Here is a 20,377-nt window from a genome sequence, read left to right as displayed (position 1 = left end):
AAGTGAGATCTTTCAATGTTAATATTTACAACATCCTGGAAATTAACCTCCCTTGCAATGCAAAGTTCAACTTACCACGAAAAATTCCAGCCGTCAGTCTAAGAGCGTGTGAGAGGGGATGGAATTAAGTTTCGTGGGGGCACGTGAGCAAAAAGGTTTGAAGCGCACTGTTTCAGGGCCTACTGTCATCTGTAGGGCTCCCACCCCCACCTAGCGGGAAGCGTCTGAGGGGGCTCCCCTAGCTCCCCACTCTCCACAGAACCCCGCCCCTGGAGTCTATCAACGAGGAGGGGGTTGGACAGAGCCTATTGTACGGACGCCGTTTCCAAGGTGACGACCTGGGAGAGGCTGTTTAGTGTTTTATTTTTCACATCTGGTGATTTAGGTCTGCAGAGACAGGTTTGGCCATTCCTGCTAAGTAGACTCATTGTTTTCTGAAGAGGAAATTTGTTCGGCCGGCAGTTTATTTTCAGTAACTAAATACTGTGTGTTCCTCTGCAAAGCTCTGGGTCCAGGAGGGCTCTGGGAAGGTGGGGGGCTCGTGGAGGGGTCCTGGGGGAAAGCAGAGTGGGTGGGGGCTTGCGTGGTGAGCTCAGAGAAGTCAGGAGGCCCGGCAGCCCAGGTGTGACTTGTATGACCCAGGAGACCACAGTGGGAGGCCCCGTACTTGCTAGCAGGAGGCGGGACTATCGGGAGGAGACTAGGACTTGCTCCCACCTCTGGGGGTGGGGGTTGGGTTGCTTGATACCAAGGAGCTGGCTGGGGGCCTGCCGTCAGGCAGCCCCGGCACAGCAAGCAGCAAGTTGACTTCCAATTGGAGGCCTTGGGGTTAGTGGAGATTACAGGGGTTTAAAACACCCCTAAACTGCCCCTTAGCACTGCCACTGCACATGGCCTTGGCCATGGACTCCCAGTGCCATCAGAAGGCCCTCTGGCACCTGGCACGAACAGGGAGGGGCCTGGAGCAGGGGCGGGCAGTGTAGCTCCGAGCCCCCGCCCTACCTGCTGCTGTGAGTCTGGCAGGCCCGCATCTCTCTGGGCAGCAGGGACCTGTGATGGGTAGGCATGGAGGGGTCTCTAGCACACCCCCACCTCCTCCTCCAACACAGGGAGGCCCGGGCCATCCCACCCACCAGGTTCCAGCCTCTCCAGGCAACTCACGTGAACCCAGCATCCTCGCCCTGCCGCGGGTGGCAGGTCCCGCCGTTTCCACAGGGGCTGCTGGAACAGCTGTCCAGGGACACCTCGCAGTCACGGCCCTGGGCAGGTGGGGGAGGGGGACGGTGAGTGAGGAGGACCTCAGAGGGACCCAGGGATTGGTGTGAGCCGACAGAGACAGCCAGCCCGCTCAGCAGCAGGCCTCCCTGTCCCGATAGTTACCTGTTCATTCATTCGTTCATTCATTCATTCATTCACGTGCTGGGTCATTGACTAAACATTCCCTCAAGCAGCTGCCCTGGGCACTGTGGGCAAAGTGGCGAACAAGACAGCACAGCCCCACCTGATCTTGAACGAACAGCCCTCCTCCTCCCCAGCCCCAGCCTCCACTCACCTTATAGCCGCTGGAGCAGACACACCTGTACGCCTCAAGGGCATCATTATGGCAAGTGCCCTGGTTCTGGCACGGGCTGGACAAGCAGGGATCACACTTGGCCTGGACAGCCAGCGCGGGGGGACCTGAGGCAGGGGGGAGGTATCAGGGGAGGGCAGGGCCGGACAGCCTCAAAGACAGTGCTGGAAGCTCTCTCCCCAAGGAGATTTCAGCCCTCCCTTTATTTCCTCCGCGTCTTGTTCACGCCCCCTTTCTAAGCCCACCTTCCCGGCCTCCAGACCCTCCTTTGTAAAGTGTGGTTAATAACAGCACCTGCCTCGGGGGCCATATTGGCTAAATAAGCTAATCTGAAAAGTGCTTAACAGGCAGGCGTTGGACGCCCAAGGAGCCCCCACGGCGTCAGGGCAAAGCTGTCCGCGTGAGGGCATCACAATCACTATTACTGAAGCCGGCTCTCGCTCCCCAGCATGGTCACGGTGAGCAGAAGACCAAGGGCAGCTGCCTTAGCAAGGAGGGGACACAGCTCCGTGAGAGGCCATGCTTAGGAGCAAAGAGCCCATTTGTCTTTGAGATGTTTCTCTCCAAGGCTGAACAGGAAAGAACCCTCTCCTGTCACCACAGGCAAGGCCTTCCCCAGCCTCTCCAGGACCCACTGGTCCTCTTCCCTGAACTTGGAGGTGGACGAGGAGCCAGCAGCCAGGCTGCTTGGGGCACCACCTGTGAGGGGCATTAGGCCCTCACAAGAATAAATAGTAGAACTAGCTGGTTAACTCAGGTTTCCGCTTAGGACTCCTTCTAGAAAAGGAGAAATACTGGTTCTGCTGAAGAGGTCTGAGCATTAAGAGAAACAAACACTTTTCAGTGATAACTGGAAGGAAGCATGAGCAGGTTTCCCGGGCACTGATGGGGTTCTGTGTTTTGATCCCTGGTATGTTCGTTCAGTCTGTGAAAATTCAGCGAGCCGTTCACTTATGATCTGTGTATCTCGCTATTACGCATGTTATATTTCAATAAAATAAAAAAAAAAACTTACCAGTGTCAACCCCACCCCATTAAATAAATATTGAGCAAATGTTTCGCTCCCAACAGGCAAGCCACAGATCAGGTCCCTCTGAACCGTTACCCCTGTGACAGCATCCTTCACGGAAGGTGGCCATTAACCTATGGCTGTCAGTTTCATTTAAAAAAAAAATTTTTTAAACATTTATTCATTTTTTAAGAGATGGAGAGAGACCGGGCACAAGAGAGAGAGGGGGAGACACAGATCCGAAGTGGGCTCCAGGTTCTGAGATGTCAGCACAGAGCCCGAGGGGCTCGAACTCACGAACTGTGAGACCATGACCTGAGCGAAGTCGGATGTTTAACCGACTGAGCCACCCAGGCGCCCCATGTCAGTTTCATTTTTGATGGAGGTCTGTGAGCTTGCAGAGGGCAGGGGCTGCGCCCCCCAGGCGGCCCCCAGCACACAAAGCTGGGCTTGGGGCCGCCCTCAGCCGCCTCCCTTGGCTCAGCTGGGCTCCCGGGCCGTCAGTCAATCAGTCAATCAACCTCCGAATGAGTATTTACAGATGCCCTGAGTGAGGCAGCTTCAGAGCAAAGCATGAGCGAGTCTCCAATCACACTCAAGTCCCTGTATTTCTGCAAATGTCAGGCGAGCGGCAACTGGGTCCAGCGGCTCGGGGTTTAAGCTAATTGCCGCGCACAATTCCTACCATAGAGAGGCCCGAGCACTCCCGCTGCTGAGAGGCTTGGAGCTTCCAGAAACGCTGCTGCTATTTTTATTTTCCTTACATAACCCCAGGGAGGGATTAAGGCCCTTACAGCCTGAGATTTTCTGCCTGGCTTTTTTTTGTTCGTTGTACGTCAGGACTAGAAGGCGGCCATACTAACAAGCAGCAGGTGCCTCGTTCCTGCCACCTGACCACCCCCCATCCAGCGGGTCACCACAGGGACACAGGAGCTCCTGGAATGCCCTTCCAGGATTAGGCAGGTCTCATGGGCTCCCAGCAGCAGGTGGGCGGGATGCAACCCTGTACCCACCACCCCATTCTCGTGCTCCTGGCCTCACCTTGGCATTCAAACTTCTTGGCAGGCGTGGTGAGGAGCAGCTTGCCCTCCATGTCCGGGGGCCCAGCACAGCGGGCAATGCCCGGTTCCTTATAGCCCGTCTTCACCCAGCCAGACAGCCAGCGGAGGTGGCAGTCACAGTACAGAGGGTTGGCACCAATGGCCCTGAGTCAGAGAGCAGAGAGAAGCAGGCATCTATAATGGGCTCCTTCACCCACCGGGCGCACTCAGCCAGGGGCTGGCAAAAATCCCAACAGCCCCCTTACATGAGCCTTTCCTGTGTAGCCAGTGCTGCTCTAAGCACTTCCTACGTGTTGGCTTCCGAGTCCTCCCACACCCCACTCTCCCCACTGTGCACATTGCACCAGTCTCAGAAAGGCCGAGGCACAAAGCGGGGAGGTGAGATTTGAACTGGCGCCGTTGGGGCCAGAGGCCATCAGTGTGTCGTCTCCAGAGAGCACGGAGGGGAAGGAGTCACCAGTTACCGCTGGGATGAACCAGCTGCTTTCCCACAGCCAAGCATCCGACATCCTCACGAGCCCCACGGGGTAAGCTCTCTCCTCCACCTCAAACAGGGGGAACTGAGCCTCACGGGGGATAAGTCATTTCCCTGGGGTCACACAACGAATGAAGGGCAGGCTCTGGATTCAGGGTCTGGATCTGACTCTGAAGCCCATACTGTTATTCTTTTCATTTTTAACTAAGCAAGGAGCACACGAACGCATTCTCAGTCTAAGCTACTTTGACATACTGCGCACAGAAGTCTCCACCTCACACGACGTGGTAAACATACTAAATGCCATGAATTTTACACACCAAAATGGTTCATTTGATCTTATGTGAATGTCACCTTCATTTTTTTCAGAAAGGCATGTTCCTGTTACTGATGGGAGAGCAAAATGGTGTAACTCTGACAGAGGGAACCTCGTGATATCTATCAAATCACCCATGCAGTTGCCTTTGGACCTAGCAATTCTGTTCCTGGAAGTTTATCTCACAGATACACCTCTGCAGGTGTATAAAGGTGTCTGTGCGGTGGGACTGATCACAGCCTTGTTTGTAACAGCCTGAAATGAACTACACTATACCCACATCACAAAGGAAAGCTGCACCCGGTGCCTCTACCACGTCAGAAGGACCCATGGCCATGTGGCCACATGGTCACCGCGCTCAGGCGTGTGGCTTCCCGCTCCTCTCCCATAGCGACGTAGAAGATTCTTCACAAATTATATCCACCTACTGCACATCGTCCCCAGGCAGCTTTTTGTCACCAAGCGACATGTCTTGGAGATCCTTCCAGATCAGCATAAATGGATCCACCTCATTTTGTCCAAGGGCTTCCTGGCATCCCAAAGTAATGGACATCTCCTAGCTTACTGAGCAACGTCCCTCTTGCCAGGCATCCTGGTTGTTTCCAAAGGCAGCGAATACTCTTGTCCATGCTTCTTTGGGAGGTGTGAGCATTGCTCTAGAACAGGTGCCTAGAAGCAGGCTTCTACTTCTAGATCGCGGAGGACATGCATGCTGGGTGTTCACAGGCCCTCCAAAACGAGGTGGCAACGGTTCACACCCGCCTGCGGCATAAGGCCATGCCTGCTCCCTCCCATCCCCACCTGACACCGACACCACACAGCCAACTCTGTAGGGTTTACCAACCAGCGGACAACTGCAGCATCTCACTGACTCACAGCGGGAGATTTAGAGATGGGTCAGAGACAGGGCAGGGGAGGGTAGGGGGTAGAGTTCCTCCGCCTAGCAAATAGAAAAATCAGAGCCTGGGCCAGAGGTTCGTTTATATCAACGTTATTTTGAAAATATAAGGCCTGTGACGTTAGTGAGACTGGGCTCATTTATTAAGCACCAAATAGACGCGCTGCCCTCTTCCACCTGTTTCTGGGCAGCAGAGAGGACGTGGACCCCCCCGAAGTGCGTTCGGTCTGATGAAAACAGCAGCAACCCTGAGCCGGAGTTCCCCAAAATAGCGCCGCTGACGACCGCGCAGTCTTACAAAGCGGCTGAGCGAGACCTGGACTGGGGCCGGCGCAGCTGCTCGCTACCCGGTGACCTTGAGCAGCCCGCCTCACATCTCCGGGGCTCACTTTACGACGCGCTAAAGAGCCTGAAGCCTGGAGGAGGGCAGAAAGACAAGCACCAATAACCTAAAATGGGCACCAAGGGAATAACGCAGCGCGGAAAAGAAGGCCAGTTCAACCTCGACGTGTGTTTAATTTTTTCTGTCCTGATTTGCTGACAACATCCAGCCCGGCTCACAGGACAGCGGAGACGCCTTCCCTTTGCCACTGAATGGGGCCAGGGCCGCTCAGAGGTGCAGGAAGCTGGGGTGCCTTGATTTTCTGACGCTGCAGTGTGTTAACGGCAACAACAACAAAGTCTTTTTTAAAAAGCACAGGAATACAAAAAATTGTGCTCTAAAATGTTTACATGAACCAGAATAATGTTTTTCATGTAAAAAGTGCAAGGTAATGCGATTATGTTACTCAAGAGGCAAATGTAGAATTTATTGTAAAATATGTTTTGTAATGCACCGCAGGGGTGTGGTCTGGTAATGGGCCACGAATTTAAAGTGTATTACTAATGACTTCTTTCGAGTCCTGTAGCTCATTTCGCGGCCGAGGCCACTGTGACCGTGGATGCCTTGACAGGCCAGGATTGCCACAGTTCCAGTCCCCAGAGAGCAGCCCCTCAATAAATGGCAGGAAAAGTGCACCTTAAATCCAAGGGTCCCTTTCCGATTCTTCACATAAAAGCAGAAAAAAAGAATAACAGAAAGCACCAAAGTCAATATAAAGCTCTTCAAAAGTAAATTCCGGTGGGGCCAATGCATTTTCCTTGTTTCTATGGAGAGCTCGTCGATCCAAAAGGACTGTGGGTTCAGGCTGACACCCGGGCAAAAGTAGAAATAATCCTGTGTTGTTGATCTTTGGTGTATCTTGGAAATAGTTGAAACAGAAGATACTTGGTGTCTTCCTGCCAAGGCCCCGCTGGGCTTCCATTAACGGAACGGGGACCAAAATAGCTTTTCCTGTGCTGTTTCACAGAGCGGCCAACGGTAGAGTTTAGCACATACTGAAACTTCCATGTCTCCCTCACCTGAGCTATACCCCCTCCGCCCACACTCCTCTCGGGCAATCTATTTGTGTGCATCACTATCTCCCGCTGCACTGAGGCTCCCCGGGAGCAGGAACCACGACCCCCCGCTGTGCCTGACACCCGCAGGCATCCCTCGAACGTTTGCGAATGAACACCTGCCTACGACCATGCAGAATGCACAAAGCGCACTGTGAAAGCAAAGGAAATGCAAAAAGAAAAGAGTTCCCCCATCATCCCAGAAATGTAACCAGTTTAATTTTTGTGGATTTCCTTCCAGTTCTTGTGTTCACACGTGTACCTCAGTGAAATCAGAGTATACAGTCTTCTTTATCCTGTGTTTTCATCAAATAGTAAATTATGGTGCCGTAATTACAATTAACTACTTGCTATTCCGTCCTATGGGCATAGTATGATCTACTTAATTATTCCATAGTTACTTTTTAAAGTTATTTATTTTATGTTGAGAGAAAGAGGGCACACGTAGGTGCTCAAACAGGGGAGGGGCTGAGAGAGAGAGAGAGAGACAGAGACAGAGACAGAGAGAGGGACAGAAAGAATCCCAAGCAGGTTCTGAGCTGTCAGTGCAGAGCCTGACAGGGGGCTCGATCACATGAACTGTGAGATCATGACCAGAGCTGAAATCAAGAGTTGGACACTTAACTGTCTGAGCCACCTGGGTGCCCCACCATATTTACTTTTTCACACAGCATTCTTAGTGAATTCGGGATCTAGCTTCCCAGCACGCAGTAAATCAGAGGCAACAAAATGCCAGATTATAGAAATGACAAAAGATGTTGGAGAACCTTGGCACAGGATCTGGCACACAGTGAATATTTGTTGATGAAGAGACGGACGGATGGATGGATGGATGGATGGACGGACAAATGGATGAAAATTGAGCTAACTGCAAAGTAAATATAAAAGTAAACCACAGCAGAGCGAACCCAGGGCAGTGTGGACGCTTACAATCACTATGGCATATGGACCACAGTGGACCTTAGAAATAACCTTGGTACAGGCAACAAAGAGGCCCAAAGAGAAGAATGAATTGTCTGGGATCCCACCGCAAGTCGATGGCAGAACAAGGAACCTAACGCCACACGTCCTGATTCCTGAAGTTCAAGGAAACTGAATGTGGTGGACCTCAGCCTCCACTGCACCTGCTCACCCCGCCTCCCTCATACTGCTAGTGAAGAGGAGAGGCCCGGGCAAGAGTCACAGGAGGAACAGAGGGCACTCCAGGAGCCAGGGACTCCGGATGCTAACTCTTGGGCAACCCCTGACTTGTTACAGAGCCGTGGGTGCCTCCCCCCGCTTCAGATTGCACACGGCCCTTGTGAAGCCAAGCGGAATGCGGTGAGCCTACGCCGTCCTGGTACCACTCCCTGACTCCTTGCAAGTGCTCGAGAAATCCTTATGGAACAGCTACGGCTCTCCCGCGCGGGGCAGATGGTGGACACGTGTGTGCACACGTACACGTGTCCTCAGTACCGCGCGTGCACCCACACCTGAACACAAGCACACGCACGAGTCCCAGGCTGCTGCCTAGTTCCATTTGAGACCCTGGGTATGAAGGGCAGACCTTATTCGTGACGCCGCTTCACTGGAAGCTTTCTTTCACGCAGGTGCTGCCCTGTAGAGAGAGGGGCTTGGATGCAGTGAACAAACACATCTAATCTGCAATGCCGACGCCCTGTTCTACAATTGCTGCTTAACGGATCTCTACCTCCTGGTTTATTTCTTCCAGATTGGATCTGGCTTTTTGGCTTGATGTCACTGTTCTCCTAAAGAAAGTCTGAATTTATAGATGCGTCTGGTTCAACGGTTGTTTGGCAGCTCTGGTTTTTTGTTTGTAGAAAACATGCTGTTTGTTCCCCCCTCCCCCTTGAAAAACGAGGCCTCTAGATTTTGAGCTAGAGTCAAAATCGGAATGGACTTGGATATTGTTCAGTCTTCATCAGGAAGAAGGAAGGGTAGTCAACTGCACACTTAAGTCCCAAGTACAGGAGATACGTGAAGGGGGAATCCAAAGGCAAGAAAGGTGGACCAGATGCTTGAAGAGGCCTTGCCTGGCAAGTGGTGTTGGGGGCATGGGCAGCTAAAGCAGTCCCTTGTCATAGTGGGGGGTGGGGTGAGGAAAGGCGGTGCGTGGGCCCAGAGCAGGGCAGACCCTGGTGCCCGTGAAGACAAGCACAAATGCCCTCTGGAGAGAAGCGTCTCTAATTTAGGTCCTCAGAGTTCCAAACATCCGCAAAATCTGAGCTCACCACCACTAACTACCAAACGCAGATGGAAACACGGCCCTGTTGACCAGGAGTCACCGAGAGCAGTGATCCACACAGCCCTGGCCTGGCCTTTGTCTTGACCCACCATCTCCAGCCAGGCTCCCTCCTGCCTCATCCCACGCAGCCAGCCTCCACATGTCACCACAGCTTTCCAGGAGTTTTCTGCGACTTAATTCTTCCACAATTCCCTTCTATCTGTAAAATAAAGTCCCAACTCTTGAGCGTGACACAAAAGGCCCTTCACAATGGAATTCAATGTTCCTTTCCAGATTCGTCTCTTCTGACCCCACGCTCCTTGCCCAACCAAACCCTGTATGTCCTATGCTGGACAACACAGCATCCCTGAATATGTCATTTACTTTCTCGCCTTCTCGCCTCTGCCCATGCTGTTCCCTCCTCCTAGAAAGTCTTTCCCCATCTTCTCCAAATGGCAAAAGTGTGCAGTTCAGTAGCATCAATGAACACTCACAATGTTGTGCAACCATCACCACGATCTGGCTCTAAAACTCTTCATCACCCCAAACAGAAACTCTGTACCCACTGAACAAAAATCCCCCATTTCCCCCCTGCTCCCAGCACCTGTCAGCCACCATTCTCCTTTCTGTAGCTTTGATTTGACTTTCCTAGGCCTCATATCGGTGGAATCATACGATGTTTGTCCCGTAACGTCTGGGTTATTTCACTTAGCAAGTTTGCAAGGTTCATCCATGTTTGTAGCAGGTGACAGACTTTCATTTCTTTTTAAGGCTGAATAAGATACCATTGTATGGGGGCACCCGGGTGGCTCAGTTTGTTAAGTGTCTGACTCCAGCTCAGGTCATGATCTCACAGATCATGAATTTGAGCCCCGCATCAGGCTCCCTGCTGTCAGCACAGAGCCTGCTTCAGATCCTCTGTCCCCCTCTCTTCCTGCCCTTATCCTGCTCGTTCTCTCTCTTCCAAAATAAACTTTAAAAAAAAAAAAAAAAAAAGATCCCATTGTATGTCTATATCACATTATCCACTCATCCATCAATGGACACTTGAGTGGTTTCTGATTTTTGCCTATTGCGTGAATAACGCTGCTATGAACATGGGTCGTACAAGTATCTGCTTTCAGATTTATTTGTTTGTTTGTTTAGAGCATTAATGAGGGAGGGGTAGCAGGAGAGGGAGAGAGACATGGGCTCAGTCTCATGACTGTGACATCATGACCTGAGCCGAAATCAAGAGTCAGACGCTTAACCGACTGAGCCACCCAGGAGCCCCACGTATCTGTTTTGAGAATCTGCTTTCAATTATTTGGGGTACACACTTAGAAGTAGAATTGCCGGGTCACAGGGTAATTCCACATTTACCCTTGCGAGGAACTGGGCATACTGCTTTTTAAAAACCCACGTAGTACTGCCAGCTACACGGTTTTGGAAGCAATTCTACATCTCATTATACCACTTCTTGGGGGCAGTACATTTCCAGAGCTTATCCCCCACCCCGTGAAGGGAGAGGCCCAAGTGTGGTGTCTTTTGCTTAAGAGCGTGGGCTTTCGAGACAGAAGACCCCAGCCCCCACCACCTATGCAATGCTGGGCAAGCTTCTCACACTTTCTGGGCCTGTTTCCCCGTGTGTAGGAAAGGAATAATTGTGCCTATGCTGTAGGATCGCTGTGAGGACTAAATTAGCCGAGGCGGTCAATCAATGGCCATCGCCACTTTTATTATTGCGTATGAAGAACCGTTCTCAGATTCCATTGCTGTTGACGAAACACCGAATGTGTAAGAGTCTGAGATGGGGAGTATCTGAAGTTCACAAGCTAAACTTGTTTCAGGGCAAAAGCCACAAACTTTGACAGTTACAGAAGATGGGGGGGGGGGGCGTGTTTCTTGGAATACAAGTTCTTTTTACATCCAAAGAGGCCTCGAGAATTGGGCCGGGGTTACTTACAGGTGAGACAGGGAGGTCACGTCTGTGAAGATACCCTCTTGGAGGGTGGAGATGTCATTGCCATGCAGGGACCTGAGGAGAGAAGAGGCTGTCAGTGCCTCGTCCAGGGACAGAGACTTAAGAACTGATGGAGTGTGTCATGCTTATCCTTGGGTCTCGGTCAAGGTCAATGCTAGAGGGAACCGGTGCCCCCCCCCAGAGACCCCACCCTGCCGGCTGGCCACCGGCAAGGGAGAGGGAGCGCCTCCTAATCCAAGTAGATAACCCTGTGCCGCAGCCATCACAAATAACCATCACAAATAACTCATCACAAATAACTCATCACAAATAACTCAAAGCACCATTTCCGTTTACATGACAAATGGAACGCAAGGCCCTGACCCTGTGCCCTCCCTCACTCCACCAGCAAGTCTGGGAGGGGGGGGGGGAGGTAGGGGGGGGAAGGTCCTTCTTGGTAAAAAAAAAAAAAAAAGTTACTATGGCAAGCCATAGATTGGGGATAAAGAATGTCACCGTGCCCCAGGCAGGGCTGCCAGAGGATTCATGCAGATACTTGAGAGGACTTCATAACAGCCGTGACAGAGGACTTTGATCACAGGGCAAAAACTCCCAGTGGGAATTCTTAGGAAAGTTCACAAATCTCTTGCCAACAATCTCCACTGGAACCGGAAACTCACATGCAAACAAGAGGCTACCTTATCTTGGATGCCCCCACCTCCCATTGCTCCCCCAAAACACAAAGTGGGGCAGACAGCAACCCCCATTTCTCAGAGTTTTCCGTTCACTCTTCAGCCTCCATGAGGGGCTTGAATGGAAATGGACAGGCCTCCCAGCTTTGGACACTGTCGGCTCTGCTGGGGCCACAGACATGAGACATTTCTACCCACCAGGTGGGCTTCACGGTCCTCTGTGGGGTGGGTCTCTTTAGAGGAATGAAGAATGAAGAACGGGGAGACTTACAGCAGGCGCAGGGAGCGCAGCCCCTGGAAGGCCAGTGGAGGGATGCACTGGAGGGCGTTGTAGCTGAGAATCCTGTGGGATGAGAGGGAGGGTGAGGGAGGGAGCAGGACAGGGGTGGGGGGCGCCATGTTGCTGACCAGGCCCCTGCAGGCTGGCTCAGCAGCAAAATGAGGGAGGCCTGAGCGTGGAAGAGGGTGTGGGCTGAGCTCCTGGCCTAGTCAGCCCTGTGGCCCAGGCCCGTCCCCTAACCCTTTTATGCCTCTCAGCTCCCTCAGCGGCAGAGCAGGGACAAAAACAATGACAACTTGATAGGGTTTTTCTGCGGGTAAGGGGAGATGGCCCAGGTGAAGCCCTCAGCGCGGTGCCCGGCTCCCAGGGAGGCCTCAGTAAGGAGACTGGGTGCACTTCCTCGTGGAGGCCACTCCAGCAAGGGCCAGAGGCAGGGTCCCCGTGAAGTGGACACCGGACCAGGACCTGCCTCACTTCCAGAGTGGACAGGTGAGGTCCAGGCCCAGCTAGTAATCTAACATTGGGAAGCTGTGGTGGTGACGAGGGCACCATGACTACCCCCGTCGTAAAGATGGGGAAACTGAGGCCCTGCAAGGTGAAAGAACTTCGCCAGGGTGGCGTAATTGAGTCAGTAAGCTGGGTTTTTAATTCAGCTTCTCAGTTTCCAGAGTCCACAGGCTAACCCACTCTCCCCAAATGCTTCCAAATAAATGAATCCATCAAGGGTAGATGGGCAGGTTGACAACAAGGGAGGTGATGCTCGTGATAGCTCCAGATGTCCATCAGCAGAGGGACAGGAACACTCCAGAGCAGCCATACAGTGGGACATCACTAGTCGCTGACAAGAAGGAAGGAACTACCCAGACGGGCGATGACATGGGGGAATTTTGGAGTAACTGTGTGGGTTGAAAGATGCCAAACAAAAAGGAGTATCGTTGCACGATCCCAAACATGCAAAACCCTAGGCGATGCGGACTCACCCACAGAGCCGAATGGTGGCGGCCCTGGGACGGGGGTGCTGGGAGGGGCCGGGCAGAAGGGTGTGAGGAGGCTTCTGGGGGTGACGGAAGGGGACTCTGTGTTCATTGTGGTGACGGTTCCAAGGACGTGAACGTAAGTCAGGATGTATCCTTATTTGCCGTAAGCATGTACAGTTTCTTTTATACTGACTGTACCTCACTAGGGCTATTTTCAAATAATAATGACAGCAGGGGTGTGCTCCTGTCACAGGAATGGGTTCTGTTTCCCCCGGCAGCTGCCGGAACCACTGAGACCAGGACTTCTCAGCCCAGCACTACCAACAATTCTTTGTTGGGGGGCTGCCCTGGGCATTTTACGGTGTGTAGCGGTAAAATCCCTGGGCTCTGCCCACAAGGTGTTGGGGGCTTCGCCTGCCCCTGCTCTAGCTTTGACCACCGAAAATGCTTCAGACATTGCCAAACGGCCACTGGTGGGCAGGACCTCCCTGGCTGATGGCAGCTTCACATCCTGGCTCACAAAGACTCTGAAATGGGAACCAGTTGATGAGAAGACTCTCATCTTCTGGAGTAAGTAAGTGCAGGTGGGTAACCTAGAACCAGAATTTCATGGCCTCGGGCCCACCTTCTGCTCCTGGGGGTCTGGCTGGGTCACGACACCATCCTTTTTTGGGGGTACTGGCTCTAATGTTGGACCACAGTGGAGCCCAAGGGAAAGTTCTTAGGTTCTTGGCACATTATCTGTAAAATGAGGTGTTGAGAAGGGGAGTGGGATACCCCCGTAAGCTTCAGGCCAGTATACGGGCTGCTTGTTATTCTTTCCAACTGATTGCTTGGCATGTAATTAAAGCGATCGTTAAAACAACTCAGAATATGGGCACAAAAGTGTTCAGAAGCACCGTTCACAATAGTCCGAACTGGAAACAACCCCACTATCCATCCGTAGTGAGATGGGTAAGGAAGGTATGGCATATTCCTACAAAGGAATACTACACAGCAGTAAAAATGACCAGACCGCGGCTTCACATGAGTGGACCTCGCAAACATAATGCTACATAAAATAAGCCAGATACAAAAAAAAAAATACATCCTGTATGATTCAATTTACATAAAAATAAAACTGATTTGTGTAGAAGTGCATATGTAGATGGCAGTGCTATAAAGAAAATCAAAGACATGATCACCATAAAAGTCAGGGGAGGGACTTCCTGGAGACGGTGGGGAGGGGGGAACGAATGATCAAGAAGGGGCTGGGGGAAGGACTTTTGGGCGTGCTGTGTTCCATTTTGTGCCTTAGGTATTTACACATGTGCTAGCTTTATGGTTATTTGTTAAATTGTACTTTACTTTTTTTTTTGCATTTTTCTGTATGTATGCTATATTTCACAATAAAAAAATTTGCTTTTGCTTTTTTTTTCTTTTTGGCTGGCGAGGCCAGGCACACTCCCTGGTAGATGAAGAGTGACCAGTGGGGCTTGGAGAAAGTCTCGGTGACACAGCGCGCGTGCCCTCTCTCCACCTCCCCACCACTGGGACTCACAGAGTGGTCAGCTGGCTCATGTTGGTGAAGGAGGAATTGCTCAAGGAACTGATCTTGTTGTTACTCAAGTCCCTGGAAAAGACAAAAGCATCACTGCTTAGAAGAAAGAAGAACCCAATCCCGGTTCTCTGCTACAGGCTCCTCCCCTCCCCCACTCTGTCCATGCCCCCGCCCCCGCCACTCCCCCTCCCACCCCCCCACCTCCCGCCCCAGCCAGGTGGCTGCAGGGGCTTGGGGTGGTAGTAGAGAGGGGCACTTGGTTCACAATAGTTACAGCCCTCTGCTCTGCTCCCTGAACTCCCGCTGCGTCCTCAGGGCTACATGTTTCCATTGCCTTTCCCCACCCCACCCCTGCCCCCCACAAGGACAGACTGGCTCATGCCCCCTTCCACCGTGGAAATGCTCCCACCAAGGAACTACCAGATCTAGTGGGCTCCGTGCTTTCTCTCTAGCTAGTACTTCACACAGGCTCCTTCCCTAGCTCTCCTACCGTCCTATCAAGGGGACAATAACCACCTTTTTTCAAATGAAGCAGGGTGATCAAGTAACACCCCCCCCCCCCGTCACAACTGATACCCCTCTTCTCAAACCTCCTTTCAAACCCCATCCATCCTCAGACCCCTGACTGTCTTCCCACCACCCCCCCTCCTCCCACCTCCCTGGCCGTGCCTCCTCCATCTCTTGGTAAAGTTTCTTTCCCAGACAACCCTACCTTCTTGACCCTCTTCCTTTAGTCCACTCTGGGAGCCTCGGGAAGCTCCTGGCTTCACTCCCCACCACGTGCAACAGTGCCCTCGCCTCTGAACTCCCCTCCAGAGACAGTCGAGCTCCAGTCCACATCTTGCACTTTTCCTACCCCCTACCCACCTAGTCCACAGCCCCAAGGACCCAGAAACACTGCCCTAACCAACCCCCCCCCCCCCCCAAGCTCCTCTCTCTCAGCCTCCTCCTTCATTTCTGCTTACTCAAGCCATCTCTTTTCCTGGCTTCTGTCTCAGACTTGTATCTCATCTCTCCCCTACAGCTTTGCCCCCTTTCTATCCATCTTCCACACGGGCGGGCACCACCTCAATCTTTCTAAGACACAAATCTGACTAGGTCACTTCTCTGCCAAATCCCACAGTGGCTCTCATTTGCCTAAAAAATTATCCCAGCCACCTGCTAGGTGCTTCCGGCTCTGGCCCACCTCTCCCTCACTGCCTCCCACATGCCTGGCATAGATTTGCTACACTTCCTGAAATTCTCTTGCCCCTGTTCCCTCTGCCTCCTGGTTAGTTCTGCCTCTGCCCTGGCCCCCACACGTGCCCTGACTTCATTTCCTCTTAGTAAATGTTCCTCCAACTCATTTAAGACCGGTCTATTGTTCTCAGGCCACACTGTAGTTCTTCTCTGAGCTCTCGGCACACCGCGTGGTCCCTGCTTCTGATTGGCAAGGACTGGCCCCACATTGGCCCCCTCTCCCTCCTTTCCTCCCAAAGGTATCCAAGCCACCAGTGTAGCTGCCTCAAATTAGACCAGAGAAAAGCCGTCTATGTCTTTGCTACTCTGTCACCAGCCACCAAATCACTGCCCTCCTCCCACCCCTCACACCATTGGAACAGTCAAAACACATCTGCCAGGTCTTTAGCAAAGACAGATACACTGGAGCTTCAAGATTCTGTGCTACTCAAAGTAGCCAGTCCCCGAACTGAATGTCCCACAACAAGGACCTTGTGCCAAAGTGCAGTCACCTATGACGCTAAACACACAACTTAGTTTAGCGAACGCTTTTTTCATAGTGACACTTCTCAGTGATGGAAGCAAGACACTGATTTACATTCTGGTGCAAGTTTCTTATCTAATTGCGGACCCATTACAAACAGTTCTCTAGTGACCATTGGTCTATAGACCACACTTTGAGTAGTAGTACTGCTCCAAGCCAAACTAACATGGAATGTTCTCTGGACTTCTTTTTGGGAGAATCTAGCCAATAAGCACACCAAGACAATTGGAGAGAGGTGTTAATTAGGTTGGAGAGCTGAGAAGAAATGAAGTTTATTCTGAGGCTTAGTTCATATATTTTCATGGAGTGGAAAGGCTCAAAAGTGTAAATAACAGAAAAAGAGATGTTAGCCTGAAGAAAAACTTAGTCACTGATGTGTATTTGTAGCTGTCGTATTTCATGTTTGGTTTAGGGGCCAAGGATGGACTGCGTTTTCCATCAGCCTCTACTTCTGCTCTGGCCCCCTTCCTTTGCCAGGATGACCCTCATCAACAATAATTCTCAGCCCAGATGGAGGCTTGGGGTGACAGGCTAGGGAGAAGTGGACAGGGTCCAACTCAAGGGAGCCAGGAACCATGCCATTCCCAAGCATGGCCACTAGGTGGCAACACAGTTCTACGCACTGACATTCAGGGAGGGGAGGGGCAAAATAAAAACCAGATGAGCTGGAAGCCGAGTGGTAGGGAATTCCAGAAAAGCTGGAGCCAGAGGGTTAGATACCAGTGCGCCCCCCCTTCCCCCCGCCGGCCCCCGCCATCCTCTAAGGAAGGCTTGGGATCCTCGAGAGGCCCGAATACTCACACAAGCTGCAGGTACTTGAAGGTAGACAGCTGTCCCGGAACCAGTGTGAACTGGTTCCCATCCAAGTAACTACAGGACAGAACACAACAGTTAGTGCGGTGCTAGGGGAGCCTCCCCTGCAGCCAGGGCCTTCTAGTTCCTCTCCTCTCCTACATGCAGACCACACAATTGGCCCAGAATCACTAACTGGAGGAGAGAAGATGCAGTTTCTTAGGCATTTGGGTAGATGCCACCCAAAGAACTCGGTAAAAGCTCTGACACACAAAGCCTCCCTCGGCTTCCTTTCTGCCCCTGCCTCGCCCTCTCAGCCTCCTCCCTGTTGGCGGGCGCTACCCAGGGCTCAATGCCAGGCTCCTCTCTCTCCCCTCTCTGCCCTGCAGTTTTCTTGGCCAGACGGGTCAGATCTGCCACTAGTCCCCTCAGGTCCACCTGCCAGGCCCCTCACCAGCTAGCAAGGCCCTCCCTCCACCTGCCGGCTGGTCCCGTGGGAGCCCCAGACCCAAACCTGCCCAAACCTGACCACAGGGCTTTCACACCCAAACTGGTTCCCCTGACCCCCTCAGCATCACACAATGATCCTAACCACCCAGGCTCAGGACCCTCAAGGTGACTCTCCTACTCACTCAACAGCACCCCACAGCTGCTGACTCTCCTGCCACTGGTCTCTGCTCATGTGCTGTGTTCCGCTCTCACATCCCCCCTGAATGCACACTGTCACCCACGCCTGGACTCCTCAGCTGCCTCCGTCTGTTCCTCCACCTTGGCCTCCCTTCTGGGACCCACTATACACACTGCTACCCAAGTTGTTGTCCTCAAAGCCAAGCCCACCAAAGGTCCTTGTAACATTCCCTAAGGTGCCCCATGTCTACAAGGTGGAGCTTGGGATTCAAGATGCTGTGAAGGTCCCCTATTGCCCCAGACATCCTCGCTGAGCAGGGATCCAAGGGCCAGGAGCTGAAACCCCCGTTGGGCTCCCTGTCCAGGACCCCCACCGACTCCAGCCCTCAGGATGGCTCACCGCCACCCCCAAAGATCCAGAGAGCAGCAAAATCAGGGCTTTACTCATCCTGACCCATCACTCTGGGTCATACAAAGTGACTTCCCACCCATCTCACGTGATCCTTTCAATGGCTCTTCTCAACACACCCTAGTGGCCCCACTTAAGAGCTGGGAAAACGGAGGCCTAGAGAAGTCAAGTGATTTTCCCAGCCTCTGAACTTCAGCATCCTTAGTCAAAGAAGCCAGGCTGTTCCACCTGTCGTATTATGCTCAGGGTGGCCAGGAGGCACCAAGGAGGAAGCAGGACACTAACATGATGATAGAAAACTGGGCGAGGGACACAGGACAAGGACTGCAGTGGTTGGTGTGCAAGTAAAGAAACAGCCTGCCTCGCCGGTAATGAAAGAAACACAAATGAAAACCTCACACGCTCCCCACAGGGAAGGAAAAGTGCAACTACGGAGGCCTGGAGGGACCAATCCCAGGGGACAGGACGAGTCGGGGACGGACCACAGCCTCTTATTTGGGGGTGTCAGTGGAAGAAGCCCAGCTCTCCTCTGTCTGTCACTCACACTGACATCCATGCCCCCACGTAGGCTCAGATACCACATCCAAATCAGCACAGGTTTTAGCACATGATGCCCAGTATGGACAGCGGGGGTGGCCACGAAGGCCATTTCCACACCCGGCCAGCTGGGGCGCAAGGACGATGGCTTTTCTGGAAGGCCATGATGCAAAAGGCAGCAAGTGCCCTAGCAATGCAGCGCTCTTTGACGAGCAGCCACACTGAAGGGATGTTCACCTCGGGGACTTTTTTTAATAGTGAAACATTGGCAACAAGTCTCCAACAAAGGGGGGTTTGTTACATAGATCATAGTAGATTCGCGTGGTAGCGTCATGCGCGGCCAGGGAAAACAAACTTGTGTGAGAGTTTTCATGATGGAGGGGATGCTCACAAGCTGCGGTGAAGCGGCCAACGTAAGGTTACTTCTTATTTTAAAAGCAGGCCTCAGCTTACAGTGAGCAAGCGCTCCCGTGGGAGACTCATGCCATCAGGTGACTGCAGAGGGGGGTCCGACAGAAGCTCAAAGGCTTCCTGGAACCAGTGTCTCCCGCGACGCCCTCGTTCCAAGCCCTAAACAGCTGTTCTTGGTGACCTTGTCCCCCCCACCGTCGGGCCTGGGGCTACTCACAGTTCTGTGACATTCTTGGGGATGCCTTTCGGCAGGACCTGGAGGTGCTTGTTGCTGCATCGGACCACCGTGTCCAGGCAGGCACATTCCTGGGGGCACTGGGGGCGGGGCAGGCAGCCCCCCTCCTCCTGGCCTGGGGAGGAAGGCGCGAAGCCACGTCAGTGAGGGGACAGGCCTTCTTAGGGCCTCTTATACCTGGGGCCGCGCTCTGGGGTATCTCAGAACAGAAGCCCCTCTCTGACACTACCCCAGGCACCGGTAAGTCCCCTCTTGGCTGCACCCCTTCCTCATTAGGAACAAAGCCCCTTGGACCATTTCGAGGTTAAGATGGGTCTTGGGTCAATTTCTTCTGCCTCAGGTCCAAGGTGGACCTCAGCACAGCAGGAGGATGGCAACCATACCATTTCTTGAGCACCTACTAAGTGCCAATATGTCGAACAGAATCTCTTTAATGATGCAGAAAGGATGCCAGCACCACGGGGACTGGTCTCTGCTTTCTTGCTCACAGAGGGAGCCCAGCACCTAGAGCAGGGGCTGGCACACAGGAGTCCTCAAAATAGATCGGCTAAACGGACCTATGAATGGTTTTATACTTTACTGAGGGCCGGAGAGGTTACATAACTTGTTCGGCTCGGAAGGCTGGTCAGAGACAACACAGCGTCCGTGCCCCCATCTGGCCGACACAGACTCTGAGCAACTTCTATCACACCTCCTTCATTTATTCACTCATCTACCCAGTAAATATTCCTCCCTTCTGACTGGGTGCAGGAGGAACAATAAGGACACCACGGTAGGAGCTGCTGAGGGCACTAGGAAGCAGGTGGCAGAGACTATCAGTTACGGAGGGCAGCTGTGTGCAGGCGTCGTGAACTCCCTGAATCCTCAAAACATCTCTCCGGTGGATGTGCTATCGGCCCATCGCAGAGATGAGAAAACTAAGGGCAGAGTGGTTAAGTAACGGGCCCAAGGTCCCCCAGCCTGGAAGAGGGGCACGGGCCTGGAATCTAAGCCGGCTGCTCTCCACCACCTCAGTCTACTGCAGCAACATCTCAAAAGTGCTCCTGTCCCTTCCCCTCCAGGGAGCCCCTCTGAGTGGGGGGGAACCTCGCAGGTGCACAGAGTCGCCTGCCAGGATGCACGGACATGACAGCAGAGCTCTGGAAGGTCACCCAGCGGAACACTGACCGGGAGTCATTCCAGG

General features: G+C 52.8%; 1 protein-coding gene across 2 annotated transcripts in view; it reads right to left on the bottom strand.

Annotated features, from left to right (window-relative positions):
* The window catches only part of SLIT1 (slit guidance ligand 1), a 170,077-nt gene that overhangs the window by 11,068 nt on the left and 138,632 nt on the right, over positions 1-20,377 (bottom strand). For both annotated transcript variants that reach the window (XM_060643067.3, XM_060643068.3), the window contains 8 exons: positions 19,177-19,309; positions 16,985-17,053; positions 14,422-14,493; positions 11,896-11,967; positions 10,936-11,007; positions 3,621-3,784; positions 1,553-1,677; positions 1,162-1,259 (listed from right to left, as the gene is read on the bottom strand). In XM_060643067.3, coding sequence (XP_060499050.3) covers positions 1,162-1,259; positions 1,553-1,677; positions 3,621-3,784; positions 10,936-11,007; positions 11,896-11,967; positions 14,422-14,493; positions 16,985-17,053; positions 19,177-19,309 — 805 coding nt within the window. The remainder of the gene's footprint in view (positions 1-1,161; positions 1,260-1,552; positions 1,678-3,620; positions 3,785-10,935; positions 11,008-11,895; positions 11,968-14,421; positions 14,494-16,984; positions 17,054-19,176; positions 19,310-20,377) is intronic.

This window comes from Panthera onca, chromosome D2 (genome assembly GCF_046562875.1).
Source record: "Panthera onca isolate mPanOnc1 chromosome D2, mPanOnc1 haplotype 2, whole genome shotgun sequence".
NCBI classification, from domain to species: Eukaryota; Metazoa; Chordata; class Mammalia; order Carnivora; family Felidae; genus Panthera; species Panthera onca.
This window is presented reverse-complemented; position numbering and strand designations above follow the sequence as displayed.